This window comes from Cololabis saira, chromosome 16 (assembly GCF_033807715.1).
Source record: "Cololabis saira isolate AMF1-May2022 chromosome 16, fColSai1.1, whole genome shotgun sequence".
NCBI classification, from domain to species: domain Eukaryota; kingdom Metazoa; phylum Chordata; class Actinopteri; order Beloniformes; family Belonidae; genus Cololabis; species Cololabis saira.
The window spans coordinates 24,369,241-24,385,130 of record NC_084602.1 but is presented as its reverse complement, the minus strand read 5'-3'; the positions used below and the strand labels follow the sequence as shown (position 1 = coordinate 24,385,130).

At 40.8% G+C, this 15,890-nt stretch overlaps 1 protein-coding gene across 1 annotated transcript in view; it reads right to left on the bottom strand.

The window, feature by feature from the left end:
* esrrb (estrogen-related receptor beta) overlaps nt 1–14,956 on the bottom strand; it is a 41,258-nt gene extending 26,302 nt beyond the window's left edge. The window contains exons 1-2 of the mRNA XM_061743296.1: nt 14,480–14,956; nt 10,954–11,022 (exon numbers count right to left, since the gene is read on the bottom strand). Coding sequence (XP_061599280.1) covers nt 10,954–11,022; nt 14,480–14,529 — 119 coding nt within the window. The 5' untranslated portion in view covers nt 14,530–14,956. The remainder of the gene's footprint in view (nt 1–10,953; nt 11,023–14,479) is intronic.
* Between the last annotated feature and the right edge of the window lie 934 nt (nt 14,957–15,890).

Below are 15,890 nucleotides of genomic sequence, written 5' to 3'. Positions count from 1 at the left end.
TCTCAACATTAAAAAAATGTTTTTCTTGACATTTCGACTTTTTTCTCAACATTTCGACTTTTTTCTCAACATTTGAACTTTTTTCTCGAGATTGTACTTCAACATTAATCTCAACATTTTGACTTTTTTCTCTAAATTTTGACTTTTTTCTCCACATTTTGACTTTTTTCTCCACATTTCTCCTTTCACCATTTGTCTTCATTTTAAGGTTTATACAAGACCTTTCATTTTTTGCGGCTCCAGACATTCGTTTTTTGTGTTTTAGGTCCAATATGGCTCTTTCAACATTTTGGGTTGCCGACCCCTGATCTAGACTGATCTCTTAAAAAGACAAGCCTTGATAAACAACTCACAAAATATAAAAATGTATAAAAATACAGGAGAACAGGCATTTGATAAATTTCATGTAGCTGTGCAATTACATTTAAATCCCATATCCACCACGGTTACAACAGGGGTATTTTTGTCTCCTCTTTTTTTCTGTGAAAGTGTCTATTCTCTTGTCACTGTGTCCGAACATCCCCCATAAAGCAGTCAACCAGGGGGCGGAGCCTAAGTGCTTCATTAGCCACACGCTACAGCAGCTGTTAAAGTGCTCCGGAGAACAAATACACAAAACGACCACACACACATTCCCCATCCAATCAGAACGCACACGGAGAGGAAAGTCAAAGAGAATGAGAGACAGCGGGAGGAAGAGGGAGCACAGTAACCTAACACACACACACACACACACACACACACACACACACACACACACACACACACACACACACACACACACACACACACACACACACACACACACACACACACACACACACACACACACACACACACACACACACTGAAGGTACATCATGATGGGGAGGGGGGCATCTCAATAGTTTAGAAAGCACAGCGGACCTTGGCTTGTCTCCTTGAGTCAGCAGTCAACCAAACGGAAACATGATGGCAAGATATTGACTTTTTCACTGTCTGCCTAATAACTGTATTTTGGAGTACATGTAATCTAATGCTGTAACGTGTGCAGACTAAAGTGCAGCCTTTTGGCTGCGGCCACAGAATGCACTCTGAAGCCTTCCATGCCCATATAAATCTATTTCAGTCGTGCTCTATAACCTTTAACTTGAAATTGCACTGGGTGAACAATGGAGGGGGGAAAAAACAGGCCTCAACACATTTTGCTGTGATTTTTGCAGAGAGTGAAGTGAAGAGGTGAACAAGAAGAGGAGATGAATTACTCAGTGTATTGGGGATGCCGTGTAGTCACAATCAACTCTTACGGTCAAGGCGAGGTCAGACACTAACATAAACACACGCGCCTTTGCATTAGGCACCATGCAGAGGGGGGAAAGGCACTTGCCTGTGTTTGCAAAACCGAGCCTTGCAAAGTTTATGCAAATATAGATACAAGGTTCCTACAGAGTTGCAACCAAACGAACCGAGCTGTGCTTTAGTTCCATCAACATGATGCCAACTCATGGTGGCGTTTACATTAGGGCTGCAGCTATCGAATATTTTAGTAATCGAGTATTCTACTGAAAATTCCATCGATTAATCGAGTAATCGGATAAAACATATTTTTGTTTAGTTAAAGAGCAATTATAAATATACTGAACTTACACCAGTCGACCAAATTCACTGCCTTCACTCAAAAAACTATGGATCTTACCAAGAAATGTTCTTATTTTAACCTAAAAATGCCATTACACCTGATAACACACATCACTTAAAAGGTTAGGTGTTTTTCACACGTGTTTCTATTGAACTTTCATTTGTGTCAAGCAGATTTTAAGTTCTAGTTAAGTTTTAAGTTCAAGTATAAGATATTGAGTTTTGGCAGTGTTCAAAATATAATTCTGAGCCCTGCTGTATTGGAGCACATTAGCCACCAGTGCTACTTGTTTTATCCATCAATGACTACAGAGATAAAACTGAAAACTACCCAGTTAGCTTTATTACGTTTTTATTTTTCTGACATTTTCTGCCTTTTCTTTTAGTTAAAACTGTAGCGGGAACAGATTACGTGCGTGGCGTCAGCCCATTGTGCCACATTAAACGTAGTCCGGGCGAAACACCTGCTTTGAGCTGCAAAATTAAACGATTCCTCGAGGCAGAGAAAATTCCTCGATCATTTTTTGTAATCGAATTACTCGAATTATTCGAGGAATCGTTTCAGCCCTAGTTTACATATTTGTCAGTTTACCATCAGCAGAGGGAGAATGGGGTGTTTCCTTCTGTGATATAACTGTCTGATTGGACAACAGCTGTCCATCTCAGTGCACAAACAGGAAATGAAAGGCTGCTGCTGCAGTGTCCCCTATTGGCTGGCCGGACAGCTTCCTGCTCTCTCAGGCTGATTTAATTGTGAGGATGGGTGACGGAGGGGTTCAGGGTCAGTGGGTCAACCTTATTTTCTCACCCTGTCTTCCTGGTCTCGTGGAGATGGGGGTCAGGGTGTCAAATTAAATCTCATTCCTGGGTTTCCCTCCCTGCTGTCATGTATATTCATCGGTGCTCCAGGTGCCTACCACTTCTGGAAATTCACAAAAAGGTTAACTGCTGAAATAAATAATAAAAAAAAAAAGAAAATGCCCCCTGTTAAAACCGTTGACCTTGTGGAATAAGCCCTCGTGCCCGAGCTCTCCTGGAATCATTCTTACAATAAAATGCCTCCACTGTATAAAACAAATACTCAGCCTCCACTCTGTTCAAGCATGTTATCCAATTTACAGTTTATTTTCACTTGCGCTAAGTTTAAACAATGCACGGCCAGATTTACTCCTCAACATCCTCCCAGTAATAAGGAAATCAAATTCCTCTCCTCTCTTTGGAAAACAGAACTTGGGCTGCTCTCGATAATGAATGCAGATTGCATTCATATAAATTAATGCGCGGCTCTGTGTTCATCTGCTTTATGCTCTATGTTTCAGATGGATATGGGCACCTGCACGATAGGGCACCTGCACTTGGCTTATTAAAGGCTATATATTAAAACACGGGAGTGCAAGATGGCTCCATTTAGCTTTTATTTCACAAATTCAGGGTAAGCTTAACCTCGGTTCAAAGGCCATCCTTGGGGTGACACTTAGCATAATTGCATAAGTGTCTTAACTGTTTCCCCTCCAGCTCAATGTGGTCATCTATAATAAATGTGCCGGCTAGAATCTCCTTAATTCATTCTGCTATGACACATTATACCACCACTATGCTTATGTTTTTAACAAGACTCCATATATTGATTAATGATACTGAGGGAATATTAACCACTTAAACCTGGCGTATTAATCAAATAGTCTAAAATATTTCTATAAATATTTGTAATTTCTACTGGGACAGGTCCAATTTAAATCTATAAATACAACTGTATGGGTAAAATGAATTAGAGCATTAAATATTTTGACAGCAGCAATATTTCCCATAAATAATTTGAGTATATTTAGGTACTAATTAGCTTGCGTGCCTCTTAGATGGAGCAGACAGGAAAGGGTTTGTAGACGTATCTGAGACTTGATGCTGTAAATCTATAGTTCTTCCTTCCTTCCTCAAGGTAAGAGCTTTTTCAAATTCTGCTGCCTGGCTGCCCAAAGGAACAGCACTCTTCTAAGACACAGTATCTCACCCTCGCTCTTTTTCTCTCTCTGTTCCTCCTCCTTTTGTTCCCTTTGTACCGATCAAAATTCATGCTGAGTAGTAAGTTATGTGCCTGCAATTGCACACTGCGCAGTTTGGTTTTAATCTGATTCCACCTGGCCCTCCTAACAGCATTTCAGATCCCTAATATCATTCCACTGGTGCTGCCGTGACCAGGATTAGCTGGCCTAACGATCTGGCAGGTTGTCTCGCACTCGCCGTTCCCCGACTTCCAAAAGAAGGATCGCGGAGGCTAGTTCCTCTCGTCGTCAACGCTTTTTCCCTCGCCTGCAAGCAAAACTCTGAACATTGGGTGACACTGTTGTAAAGATGTAGAGAATCCGGAATCTAATTGGTCTAATTTGCAAGTACTCCTGCTGAGAGCTACCTGCCCGCTGCAGGAGGACGCTGACATCGCCCTCTGTGCTCTGTGTGACTCCAGCGCTCCCTCTTTTTCATGTTTAAATCACAAGACCAAACCTCTTCCCGAGACTTAGCTCAAACAGCGAGTAAAGATCTTTTTACTCAAAGTGCCACCAGAAGCCAAAAAAGAAAAAAAGAAAAAGTAACATTTGCTCACCTCGTCCCAGACTGTCACATCCCTTGCTACCTGATCAGACTGTGTAAGTGAGGGGGAAAGGGTTGATGGTGGGGGGTTGACATCTGAAGGCAGGGTGACGGTGATATCAGATGCCCCAGTAGGGGCAGATCTGTCTCGAGGGCCCCGGGCGATGTGGCCTGATAAGCCACCGGCCCCAGAGTCAGCGCTGGTAGGACGAACTCAATTAGCTCCTGACAGACCTCCACTCAGCCCGGCTCAGCCTCCCCACCACAGCCAGACCCACTGGCAGCTGTGATGGTGACCTCTCCTCCGGGGGCCACTGCTGCTTTTTACCGCTCCAACACACACGGCCGCCCATTCCAGCCATCCATTTTTTTTGGAAAAATGGAGACCAAAATCTGCACGGGCTCACTAGTGTCAGAGAAATACATTCAGAAGCTTGAACAAAAACCGAAGGTGCTCCATGTTTATGCTCACTTCAGGGGTGCGGTAGGGATGGGCGGTATGGACTAAAAAATGTATCACGATCATTTCTGGCATTTATCCCGATAACGATAAAAATGACGTTAAAAAAATACCAATTCAACTCCACCTTTAACTATAAATCAATCTCGCTCTCAGATCCGCCATGTTTGTTACACAAAAACGTCATCAAAGGGAATTTATCCTTCTTTCTTTCTTTCTTTCTTTCTTTCTTTCTTTCTTTCTTTCTTTCTTTCTTTCTTTCTTTCTTTCTTTCTTTCTTTCTTTCTTTCTTTCTTTCTTTCTTTCTTTCTTTCAGGCTCATTTCTTTCTTTCTTTCTTTCTTTCTTTCTTTCTTTCTTTCTTTCTTCTTCTTTCTTTCTTTCTTTCTTTCTTTCTTTCTTTCTTTCTTTCTTTCTTTCAGGCTCATTTCTTTCTTTCTTTCTTTCTTTCTTTCTTTCTTCTTCTTTCTTTCTTTCTTTCTTTCTTTCTTCTTCTTCTTTCTTTCTTTCTTTCTGTTATTTTCTTTCTTCTTTTCTTTCAATTCTTTCCTTTTCTTCTTCTTCTTTCTTTCTTCTTTCTTTCTTTCTTTCTTTCTTTCTTTCAGGCTCATTTCTTTCTTTGTTTCTTTGTTTCTTTGTTTCTTTCTTTCTTTCTTTCTTTCTTTCTTTCTTTCTTTCTTTCTTTCTTTCTTTCTTTCTTTCTTTCAGGCTCATTTCTTTCTTTCTTTCTTTCTTTCTTTCTTTCTTTCTTTCTTTCTTTCTTTCTTTCTTTCTTTCTTTCTTTCTTTCTTTCTTTCTTTCTTTCTTTCTTTCTTTCTTCCTTCAGCTTTACACAAAAAACGTCATCAATGGGAATTTATCGTTTTTACCGCGAGATGACAAATTCTTACCGTGGGGAATTTTTTTGACGGTTTATCGTGAACGGTAAAACATCACCCATTCCTAGGGTGCGGTAATGAAAAAAGGGGAACAAAATACAGCCCCCATCGTTGAAAGAAGAGATGCACATTCCAAAGCATGCTTAGCTAAAATATGGACGATGCCTTTTTTGAGGGAGAAACCAGTTCCAGGTTAATAACCATTAAAGGAAAGAGGAGCCAAAAGATTCTCAGGCCAATGTGAACCAGCACAAATGTCTGATTGTGCATTTCTGCATCAGACAGAATTTAAGAGATGGAAATATCCCGGGGTGAGAGGGTTCGTGGACGGCTTTGATTAGTACGACGGCAATCCCGGCATTCCAGAGGGACCAATTCTAATCTATGAGGGAGAGGCTCTTAATTTTGGAGTTTCTCATTCATTAGTCCTGCTCGGGCAGAGAGATGACGGAGAAGAGGGGGTGAACCTTGAGTAAGAGAAGGCGCCTCTTTATTAACAAATATACCAGACACTCAGGAGAAGCTGACAGAGATTTATGATGTGCAGATATACGGAAGCAAACACGGGGGGGAAGTCAAGGGGACGGAATAACAGAAAGAGCGGGAAAGAGAAAGCGAGCATGGAGATACATGAAGAGAGGAGCGAGAAGAGACAGAGAAAGAAGTGTTTATCGTTCCAATGGGGAGTGAAGAACCTAGATCGATAGTGGGGAGGCTTTGGGCTGGTGCAGGGTTACCTCTTGGAGCAAAGGAGGGGGGGGGGGTGGAGTCGCTGCTCTGCAGGCTGGGTAATTAAGTTTTTTCAGTGTGCAGCAGAGGATTATATTTAGTTGTTTCACAGCGATGTCACTGTAGTCTTTATAAAGCCATGAGCTCACTCCGGTACGAAAACATGAGCCCTGCTCCAGCAGCATCACAGGATAGAGCTGGCCAAGAAGCAGATCACATCTATTGATCCCCCCGACCCCCCCCTGCCCCCGTGCTTGCTCCTTCCTGTTGGAGAGATGCTGCTGGCAGGAAAGAACGGGCCTCTGGTGATACGGGGCGCTGCTGTTTGTCTGACGTAAACTGTCTGGGCCGCACTGGGCAGATCTAGTTCTTATGAGGGGCTGATTTCAGGATGTTGACGGAAGCAACTGGCTAATGATAGAGCTACTGTCAGTGGGGGGGATGCGGGAGGCTTGTGTAAAGACGGAGAGCAAGGAGTTAATCTACGTGGACCCAGTGGAAAAGCTCTCTTCAGAATTGAAGAGAACAGCTCAACGTACCGCATGAAAAAAAAAAAAGAAAAAAAAAAGACGTTCAGGGGTAATTCCAGCCTGCCATACAGAACATTTGGTATCAGATTTTCTAATTCCGCATTTTCATTTGAAAATATTCGTTTTCATTCATCCATCATGTGGCACCTTCTAGAGTAGGAATGGGCGATATTTTACCGTTCACGATAAACCGTCAAAAAAATTCCCCACGGTAAGAATTTGTCATCTCGCGGTAAAAATGATAAATTCCCGTTGATGATGTTTTTGTGTAAAGCTGGGTAGAAGGAAGGGAGGAAAGAAAGAAAGAAAGAAAGAAAGAAAGGAGCCTGACAGAAAGAAAGAAAGAAAGAAAGAAAGAAAGAAAGAAAGAAAGAAAGAAAAAAAGGAGCCTGAAAGAAAGAAAGAAAGAAAGAAAGAAAAAAAGGAGCCAGAAAGAAAGAAAGAAATGAGCAAGAAAGAAAGAAATGAGCAAGAAAGAAAGAAAGAAAGAAAGAAAGAAAGAAAGAAAGAAAGAAAGAAAGAAAGAAAGAAAGAAAAAAAGGAGCCTGAAAGAAAGAAAGAAAGAAAGAAAGAAAGAAAGAAATGAGCCAGAAAGAAAGAAAGAAATGAGCAAGAAAGAAATGAGCAAGAAAGAAAGAAAGAAAGAAAAAAAGAAAGAACGAAAGAAAAACAAACAAAGAAAGAAAGAATCTCATTGATGACATTTAGTATCTTTTAGAGCAGTGTTTTGGCTCCAAAGACTGAATGTGGTGATAGATTTATAGTTACAAAGGTGGAGTTGAATTGGTATTTTTTTTTTATCGTAATTTTTATCGTTATCGGGATAAATGCCAGAAATGATCGTGATACATTTTTTAGTCCATACCGCCCATCCCTATTCTAGAGAACTACAAAAAGTAATGAAAGTCAACTGATCATAAAAGCCAGTGTACGCCAAAGCTTGGTGTGATTAAGAACATCTCACACGCGTTGCTGATACACCGGCGTCAGGATCACAGCACCTCCTGCTGTCGTCCTGACAAGCTTTGGCGGTTCTTTCCTCCTTCACTAGAGATGTTTAAATGTCCAATTTCTCTGCTTTTGATAGTTTCCTCTTCGGTGAAACAGACTGTGTGATGAATAATAAATGAATGTTTACATGATACTGCTTTTCCCAGAATGTCTTTCCTCATGATGCCGTCATCACTATATCCTCAGCGCATCCTGAGTAATTTGTCGCCAATCACTAACGAACTAATTCACTAGAAACAACATCTTAAAACTATAAGTAAAAAGGGGAAAAAAGCTGAAGCTAGACAAATTCCTTAACGTCAGGCAGCATATCCTTCCCGTGATCGTTGAAAAGGCATCATTTAAACTTAAAAACAGAAACTTATCGTGTTAATATGTCTTTTATTAGAAAGTTTGGGGATTTTCCTGATTGAGTTGCATGTTTTTCATTCTTTTTTTTACCTTGTGTGTGTCACAAACAGAGAGAAATATTATTATAGAGCGTTAAGGCTATTTAACACAGTCCAGTGTAAATCACAGGTTTAGACACAGTCACTGTTCATACAGGGGGACGGAGGCATAGAGCCATGCATGAAATTACTTCATTAATCTTCTGCTGATGGGCTGTCCTTGTTTTGGGGGGTGGGGGGGGGGGCTACCTGCTTAAAACAAAGAGCAAATCCTGCCTCCTCCATAAATTATCCTCTTCATCAGAGGAAGAGCAAAACATAAACAAACAGGAAAGCAAGCACATGAGTACACACATGCACAAATACACCAGGCAAAAAAAAAAAGAAGCAAAACAAACCCAACTAATAACCAAGATCTGCAGGTTTATCAGGCAGGGCGGGCGGGGATGATTTCAGCACAATCAGACGTGTCAATGTTTGCACGGGCTTACAGTCAGTGTATAATCACGGCTCACAGGTACGATTAAAACTGCGATGCAACTAGATTTCTCACATTTCAAATGCCGTCTGAAGTGCATGTTTCAAACAACTGCTCAGCGAATTCATGTTACTCCAAAACTCCATTGTTATGACTGTCACACGCCACGGCAGTCGAGGCAGTCGTAGCAATAGCCTCTAGCTTTTTACAGGCTCATCTCTACCAGCTGCCACACATTCTCCATAAATAGTGCTGGTAATAAAAAGGCGGGTGGGCCTAACTGATTTATACACTAGTGTCCACCATCACACCATTCAGGAATAATTAAACTTTGGGGGATATTTCCTGAATTAATGCGAGAGGGGTGAGGGGGTGCAATGTAAATGTGCCATGCAGCTCATGTCGCAGGTTCAACAGCCAGTCACTCAATGTGACCATTTGATTCCACTTAGTGCTGTAGGGGTAGGTTCATGGGAAGACGTTTTAATGTGAGCGTGTTTTGTGACCAAGAGGCAAATGCACGCACACACACACACACACACACACACACACACACACACACACACACACACACACACACACACACACACACACACACACACACACACACACACACACACACGCAGCTATATAATCTGAAGGCAGGTGCGTACACTGTCTCATACTTAAAAAACTGTAGGTTTACATATTAAATAAGTGCGTTACAAGAGAGTAAGATCCGAGCCTGATAGTGTAATTGAATTAGGATTTAATTTTCTGATGTTTTTTTTTATTTATTTCATTTGAATCAGTGAAAGCTTTGCAGAGGAGAGCAACTGATTTGGGTATCTAGCGTGAGACAAAAACAAAAGAGCTGAGCCTAATTCAATAAAACCCTGGACTACGTCTCTACATGTCAATGACTGGATATTAGTCCACTCTGCACCCGCTGGGAAAAAAATCTGAGTGACATTCCCTCTCTGAGACACATCCATGAAGTCTTCACACTGCATCAGACTTTCAAATGTACCAGAGCATTTGATGACGCCATGCGTGCCTCTGAGATTTCTGTCCAGCTGTGCACTCTTTCAAACTCATCTTTCCAAAGCGTGATGACAAAAGGAAGCGCCTGCTCTAAAAGCTGTGATGGTTGCAAGGCTCGGCCGGGCCGTGCACAGACGACTAGGTGAAGCTGTCAATGAGAATCAGAGCTGCTACTGTGACGGATGGTTTCAATATTGATTTCATAAATAAACAAAGCTAACCATCGATCCTAATGTTATTTTGCATTTCAATTACTGCTCTGAAACATAACCTTCAAACAACTGACCGCTCAATACCAATAGCCTTCCCTGATAAACACCCATATAGTTACCCACCTTACATCACATTTTCTAACCAAGCGTGATTACAGAAAAACCTGGAATTTGTCTCCAAGAGTCGCGGAGTCGTCATCTAAATTAACACGGCAAACTTTACTTTGAGTGCTTTCGGGTGCCGTACTCAGTACTCGTACTCGGGTATTTTTTCGCAGCTTCTGTGTTTTACTGTTTGCGTGTGTGTGAATACCTGTATACGTGCATGTGTGAGCAAATGAAGAGGAGCCCTTCAACGATGGAGCAACAGGAAGAAGTGCTGACGCACCGTGTCAGTGATAGCACTCTGCTGCCACAAGGGCATGAGAGCCCACATAGGCTAGCATTATCCTTCTAGACTAATGGAGCTGGTTATTTTTAAACAGATTCTCACACTGCGGTGGAGGTGTCCAAGGTTACTATGGAAGAGGAAATCAGGAGGGACGCATGCAGAGATGGCTGGTGGTTTCCATGCAGGTGGATGTTGTGACACGGCCGGTGGGGCATGGTGGGAAATCAGCGAGAGGTGTGAAGGCCAGACATGAGATCTCAAGTCGATAGCATGTTATTACGCCACAGAGATCTTCCTAAGCATATCATGCTGCTACGCTTGTGCAGTAAAGCCATGCCCATGTTTGCAGGTGTCAAAAAGAAAACGCTACAGTATGACAAGATTTACAAAGAATTTAAAACATAATCAGATGGAGAAATACAGTTGGTTTTTAAAAGAAGGAGTCTGTGCGTTATGTGGTTTTATACTATTATTTTATCAGTAACTGACAACAGAGAATGAAGCACCAAAGGATGCAGCTGCTCTTTAAAAGCCAGACAAAGCGACAGGCTGACATCTATGAACCTGAAGACCTCTGGAGCTGCAGAGTAGTCCCCCCCCAAGCTCAGCCTGAGCTGAGTGAAATATTTACAAAGAAGTAATATATGTACCAGAAATGAGAGGGCTCCAGCGTGGCCATTGGACTCAGGAATCTCTCTAATGAATTGGACAACAAAGCCCTGTTGGTACAAGGAAGAAGTATTTAGAATTCTGCAACAAACTCAACTCAAAGCACAAAAGATTTCCTGTAAAAGACAAACATCCCAACACCTCCTAAAAGCTCTGCGAGATAAGAAGTGCGGGAGTGGGACAGGTGGGCTGGCTGCAGCTACAGAGGCCGCCAGCTCCTGGCTCGTAGCACGGTGGCCATCCTCGGCCTGGGAGCCTCTTCCGGTAATGTATTCCGAAACCAAATTACCGTAAGCTGATCCCATCTGGATAGTGTCTGTGTGCGGCTGCTTTGGTTACCCACCACTGCCTTTAGCCTGTGATAGCATCTCCATGAAGACAGCAAAAATGTGATTAACCCAATAACAATGAAACACTTGGTCAAAGAGCAAAGAGCTTTTAACTTAAGATACACTAATGCAATTCCCTCGCCTTGTTTTCTGAAACCTAATAAGAATCAAGTGGACGGACTGCTAGAGATGGCTGTTTGCAGGCTCTAATGCAGCAAGCTGGGAATAAAGTCAAATAAATTGAAATCTAATTCATCACAGTGTGCTAACTTCTTTCTGCCTCTCTAAAAATACATTAAAAAGCTCTTATTTCACCAAGGGGAAATTGGATAGCCTTGTTAGTTTGTTGCAGAGGCTCGGCCACGGCTTAAGGAAAGCATGGGTGCTGATAGAGCATTTAGAAATGAGAGAAGTCACATCTCAATTCACTGCCGCTCAAATCTGGTGTTTTCTAGCAATTACCGAGGAGCTCACTCTGGCAGCCGTAACTGACTTCTGAGCAGCGGGAAAAGTCGCTGCAACACAAGATGCACAATGGGCAGGCGCGCACACACTCACCATCTCACTGCACGAACAGAGAGTTCTTTAAACTTAAAGCACTCGAGCAAAAGTAACATCAACAGGGTGATGTAATGAGCAAGTGGCAAGGAGAGAACAACTGTGATGAAAGTGGCCTTTTATGAATACTTGCTAACAGTCATGGGCTTATAGATCTGTAGCATATCTGAGGAGAAACAAAGGGAGTGTGTCGGTATTTAAAAGAAAAAAAACTCTAACACCATCTGATTCCAGTCTGATGAAGCACCCTTGAGTAGATTAAACGCACTCTTAAGCGATTCCTCCATAACATTACTGCCACAAACACCTAGAACACAAACGTCCCACACATCCTCTCGTTCAACTACCACGGCCACGTCCAGTCACAGGCTTCAAATACCAGTCAACCATTAGCAGGACTGAGCCACTGCTGTAGCTGCCGGGATAAAACATGTAAACTGTTGGCAGACATGAGGCTGGGATCATGCTAATCATTTTCCACATTTCAAATGCGACATATTTTTAAATTTAGGATATACAAAAGAATATATATATATTTATATAATGTTACACATACTCCATTCATAGAAATTACAATTTACATTAATTCCTGCTCACAACTCAGCTCTGAAAGAGGGAAATTCCCTCTTTTTTCCACCCTCATAAAATAGGATATTTGTCTCAACCAAATTTGATGAGAATAACGTGAAAAAATAGAACTTCTTTCTTGTTTAGGACCACATTAAATATCAATGAGCATTTCTTTTCATTTAGTACAAATTAAAAATGATTACACAACAACATTGTATCTAAAGTGAAATTACAAATGCGTAACTGATGTTTCAGGGAATAAAAAAACAAAAACAAAAAACACTTCAAATAAAAGAAAATAATTTTCCCATACAGTTTTATTAACTTTTTTAAAGAGAAAGAGTAAAAATGTAACACATTTCTGAAATGCTTTTTAAACAAGGATTCTGAGTTTGAGTTTTCACTTTGTGTGACGAGTGTAATTAAATACTGCCTGGAAACTGCATGTGTGGAGGAAATTACTTGAAAAATAAATAATACATGGTCAATGAATATTAAAATGTGATATATAGTAGTTTAAAGATTTGCTTCAGCGTAGTTGTAGTGCATTCATAATTAGGGGATAAAGAAACAAACATAACAAACAGAGAAATATAACTAAACATAAAACCACTTTGTTTCTGCTGATTTTGCAATTTAGTGATTAGAAAAAAGTGCATGTATAAATGATTGCTTCGATTGTTTGTGAAATATAATAACCTGTTTCTAAGAATGACTTTTTGAATTTGCAGTGATTAAGTCTCAAAGTAAAAACTAAGAAAAGCTGTTTTTTACACTAACAGAATTCCTCTCTGAAATAACACTGGACTGTGTTAAACAAAGGCTTTTCAGTAAGTGTACTGTTTTAAAATCTAACCACTTAAAAATAAGAAATAAAATAACAGAGCATACTAAATAATGAAATTGTACAATATTACTAGATATAATAATTTAAAAGAACTCACTAAACTTTTAATTAAAATCCACATAATAAGACAATTCTTTTTCTTACATATTCTGAGGCAGAAAACTGTGAATGTCTAGAATTAATGACGTGTTGAATTAGCTGAAAATTTCAACGGTACTTTTGCACATGTTCTTATACTATGCACGTGACAGCATTATTCATTAAAAAGACATCAACAATAAACTTTAGTTCATGTTTTTTTTCCCCTAGTTTTTTGTTGTTGTATGGTTCTTTAAAACGGTATTGTAATTAAGATAAAAATCATATCAGGAATAAAAGCAAATTGATGTTAGTAAATGGGGGTAAAGATGATTTATTTAGTTTTAAACTGTAAGCTGTTGTTGGACAGCTCCAGCGTGAAGGCGCTGTGAGTCCAGAGCAGCAGGAGGCTGTTGAGACAGCAGCTTGCCTGGCGTGCCGCTGGCTGGGACAGACCTACCGGCTCACTGAGGTTACAGGGTCCTTTCATTCATCTTTCCCTGGATACAAATATATATTACACCATGTCATTTATCCCTTCCAATTCCACGGATTCACGTTAATCTCATCTTCTCACAACATTATTCTCATTGTGCCCGGGCAGCCGACTCTTGCAACAAAGCCATCACCAAAAGAGCTCTGAACCTAACCGGACAGTTATCTTTACGGAGAAAAAAAAAAAAAAGAAAGAAAAAAAAACACATTTTGCAGAGGTGCAAGATAAATCAATCGGCCATGCTCCGAATGATATCCATGAAGACGAGCACACATGATGTACTCACACAATAACTCAGACACGCACTCAGCTGCACCTGCTCTGTTGCTCTACTGTCAAGTCCAACCCGACTTAAAATCCCTCACAACAATGAGCACGAGAAAAGTGGATATTTAACGGTATAAGTCAGTGGAGCGAGTAGATTAAAAGAAAAAAAAAAAACACAGGAAAGAATAGCGCATTAGTTTTAACAGGAAAAAAGTTCAGCATCTAGACTTGCGAGGTTTCAAAACACACAACAAAAGATCACGAAGAAGAAAAAAAAAACAAGAGAAAAACTAAGTAAAATGCATTACAATAGCTGTTATAAAGAAAAGTGAAAGGAGGAAGGAGAAACAGGGTGCACCTACTGGTTATGATAGCTGAGAGGGTCTGGAAGACAAAGTTCTGAAATGTCCATCAGTCCAGTTTAAGCATTCCAGGAATGAGAGGAAGAGGAAAGAGAAAACAACTGAGACCCGCTTCTTCCCCAAATGAGAGCAGAGCACCCTCAGAGACAACGCTGCCGAAAAGCCCCTCCAGCACCGCTCCCCCCAAGTCTGCACAGGTATGTCAGACTCTGATGGATTGAGTGTGTGTGCCTGAGCATGTGTGTTATGTGTGTGTGTGTTTATATAAATATATATATATATATATATATGAGGGAGAGAGAGAGAAACTGTGTGTGTCTGAGTGTATGTAAGTGAATGTGTCTATAACAGAGGGAGAGAGAGGGAGAGAGGGAGAGGGAGAGGGAGAGAGAGAGAGAAAGGGGGGAGGGACAGATAGGCAGAGAGGTAAAAAGGGGGTGAGAGACAGAGAAGCGCAGGCAGCAGCAGCGGGACGAGCGCTAAGATGGAGAGAGCATGAGAGTGCGATGCGAGAGGAATGACTCTTTCCATGCTCGGGATAGGGCTCTTTAAGACTCAAGGGCTTGATGAATATGGAACAGCTGCTGTTGGCTGGCTCTGAGGGGCAGGACTTAAAGCGACAGAGGGGCCGGCGGAGCAGCAGGGAGGAGGGATCCGACCGCTCACTCGCATCTCTGCCATGCACAACGCAGGGCTCGGACATATGGAGACAAAACAACCGGTCACATGAACACCAGAGATGCAGGGGAACGCACCAAGTTTCCATCCCACTTAATTAAAAGAGATATATATGATGGATGACGTTTCATTCAATTCTACAAAAATAGAGAGTCAGGGGTTTGTAAAATAAACAAAGCCTGATTGATTAATTTCTGCGATGTGAATTGATTACATTTATCAATATCTATTCTGAAAAAAAAAAATTTATATATATATATATATATATATATATATATATATATATATATATATATATATATATATATATATATATATATATATATATATATATATATATATATACAGGTACAACCATGGGAAAATTAAAGAAATGCTTTCACATATCAACACAAAACATTACAAAGGAGCACACATAGAATCTTCCTTAAAAAACTAAATGAAAAAAAAGAAAACAGCATATTCTCATGTACTCTCGTGGCACTTTGATCTCAATTTCTGGAATCCAGACACCGCTCTCACATGTAACACATAACCGTCATATCTGACACCAGCTGAAGCCACAAAACAGAAAGTTCCAGTGAACAGTCGAACGCATCCGCGGCACTTCACTTTCAAAAAAAGCAACAGCTTTCAAACCACTAAGGACAGTAAACGCATTTATTGAGCGCTGTCGTTTGCTGGTGTTGCATCTAAGGGACCATTGTGAACCTTTCACCACCTGTGAGAGATG